This window comes from Pyrus communis, chromosome 8 (assembly GCF_041283825.1).
Source record: "Pyrus communis isolate YQ-2024b chromosome 8, ASM4128382v1, whole genome shotgun sequence".
Lineage (NCBI taxonomy): Eukaryota > Viridiplantae > Streptophyta > Magnoliopsida > Rosales > Rosaceae > Pyrus > Pyrus communis.
In genome coordinates, this window is record NC_142572.1 from 21171591 (window position 1) to 21192343 (window position 20753).

The following is a 20753-nucleotide window of genomic DNA, read 5'->3' on the forward strand; positions in this document are numbered from 1 at the left end:
TGTTCGGACCTGGGCTTCACTTCCCTTGACCCGGAACCTAATGTGGGCCCCATTCAGAAATAATAACAATACTAGGCCTATACAAGTGGAGTACGTGTTAGTGTTAATGGGCCGGGATGAAACGGAATCGTAAGGACAATGAAAAAAGGTTGGTGATATTTTCAACCAAAAGTGGACTGGATTTTTCATTTGCCTGAAATACAAAACGTAACATCATATTAGTATACAACTGGCAGGAAACTTTAAAAAAAAAAAAAAAAAAAACTCTCCAATTGTATATGACATGTGGTGTTTCGCCCCGTGTTCCGAAATCCCTACCAAAAGAGAAGGCTAGTGTTTAAAACGTAATCCAGTGAAAAATTTGGCTGAATTGAAAACACAGGATGGATTGAGCCCATCTTTCATTGATTATGCATCTGTACCTCTCATTATCAAATGTCAATAACAAAACCTAAATTGGTTTTTTATTTTATTTTTTTATTTTTTATTTTTTTTACAAATAATTATTGTCTTGTCAAATAACTATAAGCACAAGAATTTGCTCATAGTGGACACCATTTTCCCAATTAGAAATTGAGATCGAATTTGATCTTCTACCAGAAATTCCAGATTCCACGACTGTCTTTTTATGCCAAGGCCTTGACTGTTTACCACTTCTCCTTGACCACACATGGTCCACCATTTTCTACAAAATTCTAGCTGGGGTTTAATGCCATGTCTATGCTCCAAAGAGAAAAAAATTAAAAAGAAAACACTTGAAGACCACGGTTGGATGCATGTAATTAATCTACTTATTAAACCTAAGATTCGTTGGACCAGCTAAAAGCGTTTTTTGTGAAATATTTTTGGAATTAATGTTTAATAAAAATGCAAGTGAATCTTAGAAAAACACTTGAAGTGCTTCTTGCATGAAACACTTTAAGTGCTTTTGGAATTCAGAAACACTTTCTCCAAAAGATTTTCAATCATTCTAAAAATACTTCCAAACAAGCCCCTTGATCACTACACTATATGTGTGTGTGTGTGTGTGTGTGTGTGTGTGTGCCGTGCATTTCTTATTTGAAAGCTTTCTATTTGTTTTCTTTCTTAAGCACCATACATTTGGTGTTATAATCAGGCTCTAATTGTGACATTTTTAACTTCTAATTTATGTCTAATATTATGCCCCTTTACGAATCATTCGACTGTTCACGTGGCACTTCTGGCACAAAACTCTGGCCACAACACTGTAGACAGTAAACAAGAACAACGACCTATTTCGTTTCTACTCTTTGATGTCTTGCTCACCAGTGTCGTTATTATAATATCTAAAATTTCTTGATGAACGCCAATAATTCCACCACGACTAATATAAGTGGATGTTTCAGGTTATCGCCGTGAAAAAACAAATGTGGATATGTTTGTTGGATATGGATGTTGACATTTAAGGTTGATGAGTTTTTTCCTATATGCTGTTGATGAGATGCAAGATAATTGCCAGCATGAATGGGACATCCCTAATTCCCATTTATGTGAGTGTGGAAAAGAGTAAAAAAAAAAAAAGGAAATATATGATGGTGCTTTTGAGCTCTGGGACAAATATAGATTTACGAGCTATTTTTAGCAGAGATGGCGTTTTACTTCAGTAAAAATGGGACAATATAACCCTCGAGACGACTATACTTATAATATGATCTTCGTATTCTGAAGCAAAAATGAGAGAAACAGTAAAATATACGAGAGATCTTCTGTGGTGAATACATATATAGTTCCCTGCATGTCATTTATATCTATCTCATTTTTTGCTACAATAAAACAAAATTTTATGCTAAGAGGCTGTTTCTTTATGTATGTGTATATATTTACAAATTTTAATTTAATTTGTGCTGTCCAGAGGGACAGCTATGGGGAAAATGAAAGAGAGAGACAGTGTCACGGGAATACTCAAATGATCTTTCCCAAGCAAACAAGAAGTTTTATTTAATTCGAAAAGTGAAAAGAGAGGTAAGGATTTTAAGTGATTGGGATGGATTCATGTGATTCCCATGTACAACTAAAGCTCAGTGGAAAGCCATCAAAATTTTCATTATTCAAAACAGGACTAGAACGAGAAATTTTTTTATTGTGATCAGAACACAGTGGTACATCACATATTTTTATACATGTGGTGGGAAATTTAATTTTTTAAATTATTAACTTTTTATCATACATATTCAATCATTTATATAGTGACACGTAGTGTACTACTCATGTACTGATCACATTGAAAAATCTCTCGACTTATTGAAAAATGGAATGGAAAATGATGGCAAAATAAGTTCGGAATATTAATTGAATGAAAGCGTTTAAAATTGACAGAATGGACCACTATAATTATTTGGGTGCATGGATTGAACAAAGAGGTTTTACTACCATCGACGTTGAAGGTATTATCCCGCCAATTTAAAATACAGAAGAAACTCTAACCTTAGTCTTAACTCCGCACAAACAGTTATCACGCCGGCGGCTGCAAACCCTTCTTGTCCTTGCCGCCGGCAAAATCTCTTTTCTCTCCCCTCTACCAAATCCGGATTCAGAAACCCCCAAATGCACTCCCACCCAATAACTTCCTTTCACATCATCTAGAGGCCTGACCTCCATGGGTGGGAATGGGGTTGCTGCTTCTTAGATCCAGATTAGTTTTAGGGGAATGTGTGAAAAGAAAGAACTAGCTGCCTTTCTGTTTTTGTTTGAAAAAACTTGGAATGAAGTTGCTCTTAAATCAAAGGTGTCGGACCAAAAGTGATAAGAAGTACCCAAATCCAGTTTTCAAACGTTGAACCTTTTTATTTGTGTTTTCACTGCATTATGATCCTTACTATTGGAGCGTCAGCTGTTCCCTTTTCAGTAGGGCATCTTATTATTCCTTGATAACGAAAAATGTCTTGTATCACTCAAGGGCATCGGGTAAATAATTCTGTACCCAATCAGCCACATTGGCCAGCGATCTTGATGGATGCATGCATGCATGCTTGTGTGTAATAGTACCAAAAACATTTGTTTGTCTTTTCAGTATTATAAATAATAAGATATTTACAAATGTACCGATAGTGAGACAACAAAATTACGTACGCTACTGCATGTAACCACAATTAAGTATATAACTCTTTACAAATGTATCGTCGTCAAACTTTAAAGTATGCATTCTAACCCAATGAATTCAAATGAAAAATGCTAGAGAGACCAAATTGTTAGATCATCTTTTGTAGACCACATAATGCGACGATTTATAATTTGAGTCATTTTTTAATGATTTAAAGAAGATGGTTTAAAAATTTGATCCATCTAACATCACCCAATTCAAATATATTTAGACCAAAAACTAGTTAACTAGCGTTCTTATATAGATATTCAATACATGCATGCATGCATGTTGAAGTGTTGGTGGCATCGTTTTATTCTTTAAAGGATGTAATATCATGAGGCACGTCAGCCTAAACGGCGTTGATTCCGGTGATTCGCTCCTTTCTTTTTTGTCGTTTCATTGATACTCAAAGGAAGAGAAGGAGAAGGTGGTGATATTCAAATCTAAAAGCAACACATGCTTGTATGGCTGTATCCTAATCTCACGAATCGCCATGAAGAAACTAATATTCTCCTCATAAAACTATGACTCTCCTTATTAATTACTACATACTTTATACATATTAAGTTCAATTAATTACTTCTACAAGCAATAAGACAGTAATTAACTCAGTTCTGGTAATTAAAAATCTTATAAGTACTGCTAGCTATTTTACTTTACCTAATAGAAAATGGTGAGCTAAGGTCGGCTTCCCCTGTTTTTTCCCTTTCCAAATTTCTTAGAGTAGAACCATTTTGCTAAGGAACGTTCTAGCTTGCTAGCTATTACCTTGCAGTCAAAGAATGCCCTTAAATTAAGATGAAATAACCCAGATTAACACTAACCCTAACCCTAACCCTGTTAAGTATGGATCTGATTGCCAGAATAGACGGGACTCTAATTAGGGTTAGGTGTCATATATTCACACTGTTGGTCTGATGCACATGAAAAGATGAAAACATTACAAGTTGAATAAGGAACATTCTAGCTAGCTAGCTCTTATCTTGCAGTCAAAGAATGCCCTTAAATTATGATGAAGTAACCCAGATTAACCCTAACCCTAACCCTGTTAAGTTTGGATCTGATTGCCAGAATAGACGGGACTCTAATTAGGGTTAGGTGTCATATAATTATATTCACACACTTGGCCTAATGCACGTGATGTGTACGTGAAAAGATGAAACACTAGAAATTGAATATATAATTGTCTATTTTGAGAAGCATCTAAACTGTAAAACAAAACCAACATGTATCTTTACAAGAACATGCATATCTTGGTAAACTATAAATTAAACTTATGTCAGTTTCTAACTTGGGATGCACTAAACCAGGAATTAACAAAATGCAAGGAATTTTTACCAAAAAAAAAAAAAACAAAATGCAAGGAATAATTAACTCAAGAACGCATCTCTAGTTAATTAGCAAGGGTACTATTGCTTGTAGTTTATCTGTCTCTTGTCTAAGGGTTTGTCCTGGATATTAAGGCCAATTAACTAGGCATGCAAAATGTAAAATCATGAATTCAAAGTACTTTGGTCGAGTGATATTCTTTTTTACTTATAAATGAGAGGTCTTAGGTTCGATTCTCACCAAATACGAATTTAAACCACATTTTTGCTAGCTCATTGTGAGGCGTAGCCATCCCCACCCCCTTAGTGTGAATAATATAGTTTGTTAAAAAAAAGTACATATTGTGCTCCCTTGCTTGTGTATCGGTATGTGGTTTAACATGGGTAAATCCCGTCATTAGTATTTCTCTAGTCAAATAATGCCGGTAATGAGAAAAATCTTAATAACGAGAAGAAATATATGATTGTATCAATAGTTCCCTTGTATATTTAGTCAAGGGAGGGTATATATTATTTGAGGTAGCTAGGTGGCGAATGATATCAAAAACGAAAATACTAGTGATGTGCATTGTCTTAACGTGGAACCAAATGGGGGTCCTTGTCAAAAAAGGAATAAATTAAAATGTAGGGATATATATGATCAGAAGATTAAAATACAAAATTAATATGAGAGAGTAGGGAGGTGGTGTTATGAGACAAACACATGGAATATAACTCAAGGAATAATATGGCATGGCCCCAAGCATTTGACAACATTGAAAATGAACCCATACAGAGACATATTGACCGGATATTACCCTCCGGCAACCTTATTATTCAATACTTCCAACAAGATGAGGATTGAGAATATATGATCATGATTCATCAAGGGGTATGTGCAAACATATACTATTAATTTGATTTGATTAATTAGTTTAATACTAAAATAATTAGAGAGAGATGCAAAGTTTCCTATTCCCGGAGAATCTAGAGCGCATCAGGCGCTGACCGTGGCTTCGAAAACTATTAACAAATGATTAACGTTTTCTAGCCATCTTGTTGTTTCTGTAATCGCGATTAATTAATTATTTAAACAAATCGTGTAAATAAAGGATTGGAAAGTCATGGGATTATGAGTTGAGATTATATTATTTTTATTATTAAGCATAAAAGACCAATAGAAGAGAACAAAGAAAGAGCCTATTGCCTAGACAAAGTCACGTCCATATGTCACGTGACGGGAAGCCATGTTGACGCCGAGGAATATGATCTCTGAGATGAGTTTTATGTATTTTTCTAATTTTAATTTTTTGGGATTCCACGCGCGGATGGGGCTCGACAGATGGGTTTTGGCCAAGGAATAGTTGGACACGGAGAGGGAATACTGGGGAGGATCGAAGACTGTGGATCGGACAAATACTAGCCGTTGAAATTTTCATCCTCACCTTCACCCACTTCCTTCTACACGCCCTCGCTTCCACACGCGCTGGTGGACGAACAATATTGTGGTACACAGGATTAGGGCTGGAAAAAAATCCCAAAAATCCCAAACCAAACCGAAAAAATTCCGATCCCAAACCAAAAAAATCCCAAACCAAAATTCCCGAAAATTTCGGTATGTCATCCCGAACCAAACCGAAATTTTCGGTATGGGATTCGGGATTACATCTCCATTTTTTGGGTATTCCCATACCGAATAGAAATAAATATTATATATATATTATTTTTTAATTATAAGAGAATTATTTTTTAATTAATGGTATTGGTAGCCACTAGTGTGATTAATCTTTGTCTCAACTAAATAACTAATGTTTGTTTGTTCAATTTGTTTGTTTCTATATTCCAGTTGTCTCAACTAATGTGATTAATCTTTGGATATTAGTTTCCTGCATACCTAGCCACTAGTGTGATTAATCTTTGGATATTAGTTTCCTGCATACCTAGCCACTAGTATGATTAATATGTGGATATTAGTTTCCTGCATACCTAGGCAAATCAAGGAAACAAAGGAGCAAAGACCATTATGCATGCATGAACATATCAGTATACATATATTGTATATATATACACGGACAAGGTGGGTACAGGGCATGCAATTAGTTGAGCTCAAATTTTTTTCTTTTGTTTTCGAGTACACAATATAGTTGTTCTTTCAGACATGGGCGCCGCCAAAATTTTCATTTAATTACAACTATGTGGAGGTGGAATCAAAGTTGGAATGTGGGGTGAGATGGCATTAGCCCAAAAACTTTGTGCACAAATGGGTAGTGGGTAGATTGAAACTTAATTTTAGCTCAAAAACATAATATGTCAAATTTTAGCCCAAAAACATAATATGTCAAATTTTAGTCCAAAAGCCCAAAAACATTTCGGGATTCCCGATTTGTCCCGAAATCCCGAAATTATTTCGGGATTCCCGAAAATTGGGATTCCCGAAAATTTGGTTTGGGATTGGTATTGAATTTGGGATTCCCAAAAATTTCGGTTTGGGAATCGGAACAAGGGTTTCGGTATGGGATCCCATACCGAACCACCCCTACACAGGATACAGTTGAACTTCCTTGTTCATCTGAAGATGACAATGAATTTCTTTCGAGCATGTGTCATAACCGCGAATGATCGTTTTCTATATTGACATTTAAGGATCATCTCTATGAAAAGAATTGGTTATGTTGGAGATCGTTAACGAAAAATAGTTTCATAAAGACAGTTTAAGTAATATTTAAGATACTCATAATGAGGTGTCATTATTTGATACATATCAACTACTAAATGATCTCTAATTTGTTAACAATTAGATGTAAAATGAAATGCACCCTACATGAAGCAATGTGACACTAAAAAAGAAATCAAACGATAATTATAGAGAAATCCATCATAAAGCAAGAATGAGAAAACCCTCAAAGATTGAATGAATAATAATATGACATTATAACAATCCTAACACATATAAGTTGGCTCTATACCCTATCTCAACTTTAAACTTGCTAGGAATCCTAATGGGAAATGAAATATTGAAAATAATAAAATTTTAATATACCCTTAAAAGTTTAAGAAGTTGATATTTTAAAGCAATACAATGTTTTTGATTTGGCAACAGTTATTTTTAATACAGCTTATCACAACTCAAATTGGAGCTCCAAATTCAAATTTACAATGCTTAAATCTTAGCTATAACATTTGGGAGGAATGTGATTGATGAACTAAAGGATATGTCCTTCAAGTCACTCCATCATATGTTCTACTGCACTAAGAACATCTCCAATCGTTGATGAAATGTAAGAGCAAAAGCAACAATATTGCCCTCAAATCCAAAAAACCTCTCTCTAGCCGTCCAATAAAGCAATGTTGCCCTCCAACTAATGTGCACCTAGTTTGTCCTTTATTAGTAGGAAAGTGATTGAACTAAAGGATATATGTGGAGCGCGTGGCCTGAGGAATCTTTGAAAAACTTGAATAAGAAATGCATGTGGGTCTGCGACCCTGGTGTCGCCGGACGCCCCAGCCACTCTGACACCTCTATGCTTCATACTCATCTTCAATTCAATTCAACTCATTCATATATATATATATATATATATATTCCCTCACTCTAGCTCTTCATCATCTCCTTATTTCTAATTAGCTATGATTTAATCATGTATAGATAATTAAGCAATTAGCTAAGATATTTGTTCGTGGGGTTCGGACGTGTACAGCTCGATATGATTGACAAACTGGTATCGCCCACTTGGACCAGCGACTATGTAGACCATAAATTGTTCTCTTTTTTCAAAACTGGTTTCAATTATATTATGAGCATAATTGCAGAGGCTGCAGTACTAGATCAGCTGGCAATTAATGTATAGTCGGTTTGATCGAGTTGATTAAGTAGAGGGTTGGCCTTAGGCTCTTAGCCTTAGAACCATGCAAACTATTGTGTGATACAACCAGTTTGTAGTGTTGTAATACATGAGAAAAAGGAGTTTATTTTTAGGTTTTGAAGTCGATAAATACTAACACGTATTATAGCTCATGATCGTGTTTTCAATATCACACAGAAATTTCTCAAAACAAAACATAACGCAAGATACACAAAGACGTTTATTATTTTCTAGTCAAAACGAATCCAATACGACTAGGAGAAAAAAGGTTTAGTTTTCGAGTTATGAGCATCTCGAATCGGGGACTTGGAATCTAAAATCACGATGCATAATCATATGTCTCAGAACTTGATCAGAGACAACAAACTACACCTCGTAATGGAAACTTAAGATGGCCACATCTATGTAGTACATAACTAATATGCTTTGAGTTTGTTTGCATTGGATGATTTTAGGTTATTAAGCTTCTTAATAATTGTAATTGCCACGTCTGCAAGAAACAAAACGAATAAGGGCATAGCTGGAGCTTTGAACGGGGGATATTTTAAGGGGTGGTCAGTCAATCCTTGTTCATGAAGTAAAATGGAAATATTCTAGTTTATGGAAAATATTAAAATTGAACGAGAATAATATCTGATAGTAACAAAAATAAAAGTTTTAACGAAACATTTTTGGTACCGTTTATCTTTAACGAAAAATATATTTTTACTTTAAAAAGTCACTCATGATATTATTGATTTACAAAATCTTTTTATCATTTTGATTAAAACTTAAAATTTTCAAACTCTTTTCATTAATTTTCTTAACATAAAAGGTAAGTTGCATAGGTCACGATCCGTCGCGATCCATCCATACATACATCCATCAAAGCCCAGAGGAAGAGAGAGAGAGAGAGAGAGAGTCAATTCCGATATTCCATTGAACAGTGCCCCATTTGTTTTCTCGAATTCCAACCATTACCTCCCTACCCTTGCAGAAACCTCCAGTATATCACTGCACCTCCTTTCATTCTCTACCGTAAAAAACAATCAAAATACCAAAAACAACCAGGCTTCTCTATCTCTCTGTGTGTAGAAACTGGAAAGCAGGAAGGTCTCTGATCCCTTTGCACTCTCTCTTAAATACACAACTTCCACTTTTCACTAACTTTTCCTGCATCCCTTCATCCCAAAAAAACTCTTTCACTTTCTCCATTTCCCTCTCTCTCTCTCTCTCTCTCTCTCTCTCTCTCTCTCTGAGTAGTGGTTTGATCCTACTTAGAAAAGCCTATCTCCGGCTACCTACTTTCTAGTTTATATCTCTGATCCTTCCTCAACCCCAATGCAAATCATAAGGCACTCATGACCCTATAATTATCATACCTCTCAACCCTTTTCTTTCATATTATTAATTTACACTTTTCTTCCCTTCTTTCCTTGTTTGCTATAAGAATCTCTCTTCTTTTTCCTTCACCATTGTCACTCATTTGTCTCCCTCTGTGTACCTTATAAGCTCAAACCCTAGCATGATGAAAAATACTTCTTTACCCTTGCCTGATCTCTCTTTACAGATCAGCCCTCCATCATCTGCGGATGATCTTCCATACGATATCGGAGTAACGAGAAAAGCACTTTACAGTACAGACAGAAGCTCAGCCACCGACTCCGGCAGCAGCGCAAGTGATTCGAGTCAGGAAAATGGCTTCTACCACCTTGAAAGGAGTAGCAGTTACAATCTTGCTTCGGCGGATGAGGAGCCAAAGTTAAGTTTAGGGTTTGATGAAATGAAAGATCATCATCACCATATGGCTAGTCCTCTTCCTCCAGCCCTCCAAATGCCAAGCAACTTCAACAGTAACCATTACTTCAACCACCACCACCACCACCACCCGCAAATCTACGGCCGCGAGTTCAAGAGAAGCGCGAGAACAGTTGGTGGTGTGAAAAGAAGCATCAGGGCTCCTAGAATGCGGTGGACTACAACCCTCCATGCCCATTTCGTTCATGCAGTGCAGCTTCTTGGCGGCCATGAAAGTAATAAACAAATCTTTTTAATTTCTACACATTTCTCTTTAATTTTCAAGAAAAAATCAATTACAAGTAATACTGGGAGAGTGGGGAATCAAAATCAGGACCTCGGGTAAAAGGGTTTAACGCTCTATACCAACTGAGATAAAAACCCTTTAAAACAGTTAATTATTAATCATATTATTGCAATGTTAATTCTCGTTTCTCATGTCATTAATAAATTAATTAAAAATGTGACTGCAGGAGCAACGCCAAAATCTGTGTTAGAATTGATGAATGTCAAGGATCTAACCCTTGCTCACGTGAAGAGTCACTTGCAGGTGGGCATAGCTTCACTGCTTACTCATGTGTCCTCAATCTTGTTTTAGTTTGCTTGATTTCAAACCTACGAATAATGAAATTGGTCCTTCTTTGTAAATTTCCAAAGAGTGGTTATATCAAATGTACCTTTTAACATGTTATGTATTTTTACAATATGGGTACGATTCATTTGTAGTGGGGGTAAGAGAACAAAAGGGTGAGGACAAAAGGGCATCTAGAGAGGGGTACTCGTAGCAAATGTGGACCTTTTTCTAATTTTTTCTTCTTTTTTTCGTTTGGGTGTTTTCATGCAGATGTATAGAACAGTGAAGAGCACTGACAATAAAGGAACAGGTAATTAGATTTTCGATCCGGCCCTCTTCATCTTACAAGGACCCCATGTTATTGTTTATTTATCTTTCCATTATTCTCTTTGTTTGGGAGCTTTGGGTGATCTGAGTGGGACAGACTCCATCATTTGATCCACTGTGTCCTCTCAAACTAAAACAAAAGTGGTTGAGGGCCGGGATATAATTTGACTGACTTTCAGTAGTTGAGAGCTAGTTATTGCATGTGAATTATTTGCTTGGTGTCTGATAAATCCAGGGCAATGAGTAAATCCATTGTAAATGTTGCAGGTCATGAAGGGCAAACAGACATGGATTTGAATCAAAATCCAGGAACTAATCCAGCACTTCAAATAAATGGGCAATTATCTTGTGAGAAAGCTAATATTAATAGGTGAGTTCTCTAGTTTTTAATTTTGTTTTTTTGCATACTAAACACGGAGTTAAGCCTTTAAGTTGAGTTCAAGTGGTCATCAAGGGCAGTAATGAGTTAGAATTAGAATAAGAGTAATGCTAGGGAGACTAATTTTGTAAACTAAATTATGTGTCACCAATAATAAGTGAGTACGTTTATCAACGTTTAAATAATAATTCAATTATTAACTTTTATGTCATTTAATTTACAAAATTTAGTTTACAAATTTAATTTCTCAAGCATTTACTCTTAGAATAAATTTAGACTTTAGGTCCGTCCAATAAGCAAAATCCACCGAGTTAATTACTTGGTTAATAAATGGAAGCATTAGTAAAATTAACGGACAGAGATCTTCTCTGGATTTCATCATTCAAGGATCAATGATCAAGTAATTCGGATCACCCAAATTGTATTTAACAATTATTTTAACTCATTATGCTGACCCATGTACCTTATACAAGCTAAGAGCTCCTATCTCTCTTTCACACAAACCAAAAATCTGAATTTACTAATCCTTAAACTCTGGACGGTAAATACCAGACAGGATTCAAAACCCAAATTAATATGCATGCACGGATTTTTACAAGCTAGTACTCTTGGGGATAGAATTTCTTTAGGCAGGAGGATTCCCTCTCTTCTAATCTCTCTTTCTATTTGAATGGTCACGGTTAAACCATGTTAACATCTTATATTGATTTTTTTATAGAGATAATAAGATAAAAAATAATATACGAAATGATAGGAGAGAAGAGAATGAGAATATGAGGGGAGATAGTGCCTGTCTTTGTTAATAGCGAAGAGCAATATTTATCGCTGAAGTCTTAAAGCACCTAGAATTTGATGAACATGGAGTTAATTGGCTAGGGTTTTTATGTGCACGTAGGTAACACGCCTGTCCTTTACAACGAGCTCCACATCTCATATCCGTTGGATTGTGAATTTGTGTTAGAAATGATCTCAATGTGCGACAAAAAGTCAAGACAATTCACTGCAAATCTCAACGCTGTTAAAACCCGACGGTTGTGATCTTTGATACAAATCACAAAGAAATCAAAGACCTCGGATAGATTAGCTAGCTAGGGATAGCCATGTCTAATCTCTTGGCCTAATCGATGCATTTTGTTGACTCCATTATGTATGGCAGTGAGCAATAATGTTGTTGCACTGGACGACTGAGTCCTGCTTTGCTTAGAATTGAAGTTGCTAGATCTCGATCAATTGCCGGTTACAAAGTAGCTTGACTATGCATTTTGTTGACTGATTAGGTAGGGCAGAATCACCAATAAAAGTTCAATAAATAAGTGCCTTTAGTTTTATGATTATTGTATATATGTTTTTTTTTTTAATAACAAACATATATCGTAAATTACTTTGATTTAAATGAAGAATAAATCAACTTTAAATTTAGGACAACATATATATTGTTTTAACTGACATAACTCATGTTTGTGTAATTATGCTTTGACGACTAATGTTATAATTTTGTGAGCAGAGGTTCATGGCCTTCTTCGACGGAGATGAATGGAAGCTCTAATTTAAGACATGGACATGGTTTGACATATTCTCATTCCCCACCTTCAAATGGCACCAAGGTATGCGAAAATCAGCACAACTACTATATCAAAATTTTACATAAATTTGTGTGTGTGTGTGTGTGTACATATAACAGTTTATTTATATTTGATATATAGGTTGAAGAAGAGGACTCAGGCCGCCATGTGTATGACCAAAGCATGAAGGAGAGGCCGATGTTGGATTGTAGCTCCTTGGCATCGTCGGATATGTACCTTAATCTAGAGTTCACTCTTGGAAGGCCAAGTGGCGAGTGGACTGTGCTCAATAGCCTCAACCTGCAAATGACCTAATTACCCCAGCTAGCTAATTAAGCTTCAAAATTAATCAAGTGTTACTTAATTAAACACTAGAGTTAATATATCTTAATTTTTAGGCAGACTTCGAGAAAGAAAATATCTAATGTGCAATATCAATCACTCTTCATGTAACTTTCGATTCCATGTTTCTCTGAATTTTGTCTCTTTTTAATCAGAAATTTAAGAGGGAAATGCATGGTATAATATAAACTATCTAATTTATCCTTAACATGCTCTCAAGGGCATAAATCGCTGCCGATTATATAGTCATGGTGCCTTCGTACAAGTTGGTTTGAACTTTTCCTTCTTTACAAGAACACCTTCATGCAATTCGGGGATGGTAGGAGGAGTCTCTGACATGAATTTCTTATGAGTTCGATTGTTTAACCGACCCTAGGGCAAATGGATCATTATCAGATTTTAAGCGCCGTGGAGAAGGACTACCCTTAAAGCAATTAATAAACAATACGAAACTGATACAGAGACTATATAGAGATGAAACTAACAATTATCGTAATAAACTTAAACTAAATATGGAATAAGTCAGTCACCGAACACCCTTTTAATAAAAAGGACTGAGCTATTCCTAAAGTCGAAAATACAAAGAACACAAGTGAAAGACTTTAAGGGATAAGGCATGTTTAGAACCCAAACCCAAACCAGGAAATGAATTATATCCTTAAGTCAAATTGTTGGAGAATAGAATTTCACATCGGGTATATGACAAAATAATATGCAAATAATATATGGGGATTTTTGCTCCCAGTATAACCAGTACTTTATGCGATAAAACTCAGCACCTTGTAATAAATGGTTAAGTTGGGACAATATTGATAATGTTGGTGGTAGACCATGATGAGCCTAAAAGTTTATAATGGTATCAGAGTAAACTATTCTTTCAACACATTATGGGCTCGTTTTACTGGTTGAACTTGCCTCCTTAAGTTGGGTTTCGAAAAGTTACCCTAACTCCAGCTTAAGGGTAATGAATGTATCACTTGACGTTCAAAAAGTTGCATTGTCTTAATGAATGAATGATGATCGTGCTCTCGAAAAGTTGTGTTAGTTTTGATATAATAAATTGACCAATTTCAGATATGGATATTGGTTTCTTGTGCTAGGCCACTCGTGAAAATTTGCATTGGCTCTAAAGAACCGATTCTCGAAAAGCTATGCTAGCTTCGATATACTAAATTGACAAGTTTCATATGTGAAAAATGGTTTTCTGTGCAAGGCCACTCGTGAGATCTCCCCATGCTCCAACTCAGCGATAAGATCGACGTTACTCCTTCTCCATTGCTAATATATAGGGTCACAGGCCTTCAATCTCAGTACCTTCGTCAAAATCAGTCTTTATGATTATACAAAAACTTGAGTGATTCTTCAATCAACCCAATTGATTTTTAAAAACCCAATTTCTCTTTAGCAAAACCTCTACCTCTTCAACTAGAATCTCAAAGTCTTCCTTTGAAGCAAAGATTGCCTACGGTCCCTACGATCTAAAACTTTTATAGTTTTGCCACCCTGTGGTATGATTTAGTTGACGTGTAATTCCAACCACTGTGATTTCATCTATAAGACACATGTTTTGTACTAAGTTCAGTCCAATATCAGTGATCTCAGTGGACTCTTCTAGAATTATCTTGCCCTTTATGGCTTGAATCTTGCTAAAGTGTTATTGCTTTCTTTACATTTCCAGTCAATTCACATTTCAAGTCATGTAGCTCGACTTATCAGCCTAGATTTTACTTTTATAAACGCTGTAGTTTGACTTCATTATGAAATGATTACATTATGTTTCCTTATTTAGTTTCCATTTCTCTTTCATTTACATTTTAGGCAATTACACGCAAAGTTCCACTAAATTTTATGTCATCGCTAATTCAAGGCACATATAAGAACTTAATTGAATTAGCGTCCGACTCAGTGAACAATTTTGGTTAAGAAGTCAGATTTATTCGCAATTTTCCCACATAACCAAACACAAATATTGGCTGCTAGCAGTCTCCAACGATGTTTCTCCTATTCTCTCTTTCACTCAAATCATCCCGTGACACTAAGACTGAAAGCAACACTCGAGAAAAATGTGTTTGGACCCAAATTAGCACATGGTTTCAAAACCATCATTGAATCTATAGATACACTTAACGCAACATGTGAGGACATTGAGAATTGTTATAAATCGCAAGTCCAAGAAACTTGTTAGGCTTTATAAGTTTTTTTTTTTTTTGGTAAACTGGAAATTTGTAGCCTCCAGCCGCCATTCTTCAGCAAATCATTCAAACAAGAAATCGACTTAAGAGAATTAGATTCCAAGATGACTCGATTGTATCCTTGTGAGATGCCAAGTTCACAACCATACAAAAGTGCTAAGGCTTTAGCTTGACCAGCACATCTAGCCACGATTGCCTGCCTGTGGGCAGCCAAAAACTTGCCCTCATCGTCTCGAGCAATTAGCCCCACAAATCCCAATCCATTAGACACGGCCCAGCTTGCATCCACATTAGTTTTAATGAAGGGGGAGGTTGGCGGAGACCATCTTGTTTCCTTCCTACCTACCACAAAAGTCACAGCTGGCATTACCCCTCCTAACCGTTTCACCTCAAGAAACGCCCCCACAACATTAGAAATAGCGAAAATGATCTGTGCTGGATTGATAATGCATTGGTTAAAGAGGAAGTTGCACTTCGCCTTCCAAATATGCCAACACGTGAAGATAACATGGGAGAGATGCCAATCCCTATCCTAGGCAGCCCATCGATTGGAGTTGATGATTGCTTCAAATTATTGCGCCCAAGACAAGATACCTTCCCTGTCAACTCTATAGCTTAGTGCTCCCTCAAACCAAATAGCTCCCACCCAAGGGCATTGGAAGAGAATATGCTCAATAGTTTCTTCATCGGAATGGCAAAGCAAATCGGTGAATGTGACGACATTCTCCTAAAGAGATCAGCCATCGTGGGCAAGGCCCAGTGAAGAGTCTTCCACATGAAGTACCGAAGCTTTGGAGGAATGTTCAACTTCTAAATGACTTTCCAAACATGTTCCGGTAATTGCCTACCATGGGATAAATGCTGACCTTCAGGACCGTGCACCATCAAATGTACCCAATGTTACCCTGATTTCACCGTTTATCAAATGGCCAAATCAGCTTGTCCATTTTAGAAGTATCACCAATCACTGTGTCCCGAATAGCATTCATCTCCTTCGTTGATAAAAAGGCCATAAGAAAATCAATATCCCAAGATTTGTTATTTGTACACATTAGCAACTCAACTCGGGTATTTCTCAACATCGCAACTTCACCCCTCGGCACAGGATGTCCCACGGGAAGGGAGGGGATCCATTTATCGACCCAGACATGCATGTCCCTTCCACCCATGATTTGCCAATGCGCTTCCCCCACCAAAAGGTCTCTGGCTCTGTCCACCAACAAGCTAGACCACACCCAGGAAGCATGACTTCCTCTTTTAGCATCAAGAAACGAACAATGGGGAAAATATCTTGCCTTTAAAACTCTAGCCCATAGGGACGTAGGATCTTGGATGAGGCGCCAACACTATTTCGCAATGAGAGCATCATTCAATTCCTGAAAGTTCCTGAAACCCAATCCTCCCTTACTTCGGGAGCCTGAGAGTTTCCCTAGCCATCCAATGTATTTTCCTTTCCTCACCTTTCTGTCCCCACCAGAATCTAGAGATCAGAGCATCCAACTCGTAATAGACACACAAGAAATGTAAATAAATTCATCGAATAGGCCGGAATAGCTTGTACCACCGCCTTTATCATTACCTCCTTTATCATGGGTTAGGCTTGGAAATAGCCATTTGTAAAAGAGGTAGAATGGTACAGAACTAAGCCTGAATTATCCCAATATTGGGCCTTGCATGTCAAATTATATAAGCCGATATGAATCTATCAACAAAGGGGCCCATAAAAAATATTTGAACAAAAAAAGAAAGATCATATTTAAAATCTGAGCAGTCCATTCAACGACCGACGGGCAGTGAAAAAAATGGAAAATGAAGAAAAAGATGGGTGATGCGGACCGTCTTTGACTCCGAAAATGCGATTGGAGTCTGGACAAAACTACAGACAGAGATGGTGATGATGATTTCTGATTCAGAAATTCTGAATTAAGCACCACCACCAACGCAGAGTCCGGTCAATTATTGAGCTCAGGTATATTCAGTATTATTGACTTGTTCATCATTTCAATTTGAATTTGCTTTTATCGCTTTTTGATTATCACATTCATTTAAAAAACTAGGTTTACGTGACTTTAATTTAATTTCGTTGTTATGAGTTATTTCAGTTAGCTTGGGCTATGTAATCTTTGAAAAAAATTGCAGGTTGTACTTTACGTCCAATTACAAGTAATATATCCCATGCTTGTTGGACAAGAATTTGCTTTGCTTTGAATCTTGTCGCCATTGTACTGTTCATAATCTGCTACATTTGCATTGTTTTCGGACATTTCACACTTATAAGTTCTTGATAACATTAAAATTTTGAAATAATACTTCAAACTCAGTAATTTAAAAAAGAAGTAAACATATTTTTTCTCGGTTAGCTCTTAAATAGTTTATTTATAAAACTTAAAATTGTTGAAGTGCTGCTTTTAATTTATATTTTTAGTCCATTCAGTTCTTTTTTTTTTCTTTGGTCCATTCAGTTCTATTTTAAAGTAAGTTTATTGAATTTTAACCGTTAGCTATGTTGGATGTTACTATCAGTGAAATCATTTTCACACTTTCGAATCTCATACATATTAAACACAAATTTGATGGATAGTTTATTTAAATATTAAGAAATATGTCTGTGATAAACTTAGTTAAATGATAAATGTTCAAAAACAAATTGATAAAAATTCTTCGCTCCTGAAAATCGTTTAATTTGGTTTCCGATCGATCCTTCCGGCCGTGCTCAATATTTTAAATGACGGTTAACTGTCTCCACATTAGCCATCAAATCTTTTAGGATAATGTTAAGTAGACTAAATTTTTAAACCCAGTTTGCAAACAAATGATATGTCACCAATAAAAAATAATCACGTTAATCTTAAATAATAATCTAATCATCAACAACCGCATCGTTTGATGGTCTCCTTAGCATTACGCAATCTTTTAGCCCTGAATCTATTGTGGTGTGATAATTGATCCTTCACTTGAATATCAATTACTTAAATACTAAGTTACTCAAAAATTAAGTGATTTGATTGACAAATCATTGATATTCAAGTGAAGGATCAGTTACTCAAGAATTTAGTCAACTTGCATCTTACGATATATGCACATCACAAATATAGAAGTTTTATCACAAAGTATTGGAAGTAAAACCAGTTACTATGGGATATAGCATTGTAGATCCTTTAACATTTCCTCTGCTCCATGTTATTTATTATAAAGAAGTTACTTTTCCACTTTTGACAACAATAATGCATTAGAATTATGCGGCGATAAGCTTCTATAGTTTTGATACGGCGGTCAGCAGTTTCTGTGCAAGTCATCTAATTTCAATTGGTCACGTTTCTATAACCTAAAGTCTATATTAGTATTAATTGATCTACTTAACCCTTAACGATACTACGAAAATTGAATTACAGAACTAGTCAATCCATTGTGATGTAATGTAAAGATATTATTATTGATGGATACAAAGAAACAATACAATATAAAGAAGTTTTAGGATTAGCCAAATTCAAAAAGCCACAGATAGCTTATCCTTCAAGCAACAATGGATTTCCATCTCCCATACCTAAATAATGCCATAGCTGGAATCTTTTCCATACTAGCACGAGCTGATGCCTGGGGTCCCAATGCGCCGAAAGTCGCGGGTGGATGGCCTCTGTTAGGTCACATTCACCTGTTGGCAGGACCCGTGCTTCCTCATATAGTTTTGGGAGGTTTCGTGGAGAAGCATGGACCCATCTGCTCCATCAACATCGGCCTTAAAATCCGCCCTCGTGGTAAATAACTGTGAGGCGGTGAAGGAGTGCTTCACCACCAATGACTTGGCCGTTTCCTTCCAGCCCACAACCGTAGGCATTGAACACTTGAGCTATAACGAAGCCATGGTGCCATTTAGCCCCTATGGTCCGTACTGGCGTGAAATACGGAAAATAGCAGCCCCTGAGCTACTCTCAAACAGCAGGCTGGAGATGCTCAAACATGTTCAAGTCTCCGAAGTAGAGATGAGTTTAAAAATGTTAAAATCCTACATCCGTGGTGAAAACCATGAGTTTAAATATGATTACCCCACTAAATGGGGTTACACGTGAGGGGGAAACAAGTCAGGACTCTTAATATAGAAGTATCGATGTCGTTAGAGTGGTGCCCCTCGGTACCTGTCGATCTAAAAAATTTCAACATGGTATCAGAGTCATGGTATCTCCACGTGTGAACCACTAAATGAGGTTACACGTGAGGGGGACCTTGTCACTAAGAAGGAAACAAACCAGGACTCTTAACATAGAGTCGGCACCTCTGAGTTTCAATAGCCGATGTATAGATCTCCACGTATGAACCAATAAATGGGGTTACACGTGAGGGTGAATATTAAAATCCCACATCGGTGGGTGAAAAAGAAATCCATGGGTTTAAATATGATTAACCCATTCTAACTAATACCGAGATTTTTTGTGGCAAAATCTCACACTTGAGGAATTAGCTAAATGGTCAAGTTGAGGACAACATTGGTGTCGTTAGAGTGGCCCCTAGGCCCGTTCATCTAAAAAATTTCAACAAAAAGAGCCGTACAAGTTGTGGATCAAAAGAAAAGAAGGCTCGGGGGATGTTTTGGTGGAGATGAAGGAGTGGTTGGGGGATTTGACGCTAAACGTGGCGTTTCGCATGGTCGCTGGAAAGTGTTACTTCAGCGTTGCAAATGAGAGTTTGAGCAACCAAAAGGAGGCACGGCGGTGCCAAATCGCCATGAGCAATATGTTCCATTACCTGGGATTCTTTGTGTTGGGGGACGCTGTTCCGTGGCTAAGGTGGCTGGATATAGGCGGGCACGAGAAGGCTATGAGAAGAACGGCAAAAGAAGTAGATAGTATAGTTACGGATTGGTTGGAGGAGCACAAGCAGAGAAGAACACAAGGCCAAGAGCAAGATTTCATGGATGCATGTAATGCTTTTGGTCCTTGAGGTATCGTTTGGTATGCAGACGGGACAGGATGGAACGGAACGGAGCGGGAGTAAAGATATCCTCGGAACAAGGAGAAAGAAGAAGGAGAAGGAGAGGTTATAATTTTGTGTTCTACGGATGTGGAACGAGTCGTTCCAAGGGGTGAGGTGGAATGAAAATTCACCCAAAACTTGTCCCGTGGAACAGCTCGTTCCACCTGTTTTAGGCGCACCAAACGTGGGACGGAACGCCTTGTCCCACTCTATTCCGTCCCATCCCACGTACCAAACGGTACCTGACGGAGCAGTTGTTCTTGGCTATGACATGGGCACTCTCGCTACTTTTGAACAACCGACACACCTTGGTGAAAGCTCAAGAAGAACTAGACAAGCATGTTGGTATTGAGAGGCTAG

At 36.9% G+C, this 20753-nt stretch overlaps 1 protein-coding gene and 1 pseudogene across 1 annotated transcript; both read left to right on the forward strand.

The window, feature by feature from the left end:
* The first annotated feature begins 9217 nt into the window (after positions 1-9217).
* On the forward strand, positions 9218-13344 carry LOC137718321 (putative transcription factor KAN4). Its single transcript, XM_068457845.2, has 6 exons — positions 9218-10285; positions 10523-10599; positions 10894-10933; positions 11218-11320; positions 12834-12933; positions 13033-13344. The coding sequence occupies exons 1-6, from the start codon at positions 9778-9780 to the stop codon at positions 13204-13206; spliced, it is 1002 nt and encodes a 333-aa protein (XP_068313946.2). The 5' UTR covers positions 9218-9777; the 3' UTR covers positions 13207-13344.
* A 5604-nt stretch (positions 13345-18948) lies between these two features.
* LOC137718075 (strychnine-10-hydroxylase-like) lies at positions 18949-20450 on the forward strand (annotated as a pseudogene).
* Positions 20451-20753: the final 303 nt, after the last annotated feature.

Coding starts and splice junctions, on each gene's coding strand:
- LOC137718321 (XM_068457845.2), top strand. CDS start 9,778: ATGATGAAAAATACTTCTTTACCCTTGCCTGATCTCTCTTTACAGATC. Junction 10,286..10,522: donor GCTTCTTGGCGGCCATGAAA/GTAATAAACAAA, acceptor ATGTGACTGCAG/GAGCAACGCCAAAATCTGTG. Junction 10,934..11,217: donor CACTGACAATAAAGGAACAG/GTAATTAGATTT, acceptor TAAATGTTGCAG/GTCATGAAGGGCAAACAGAC.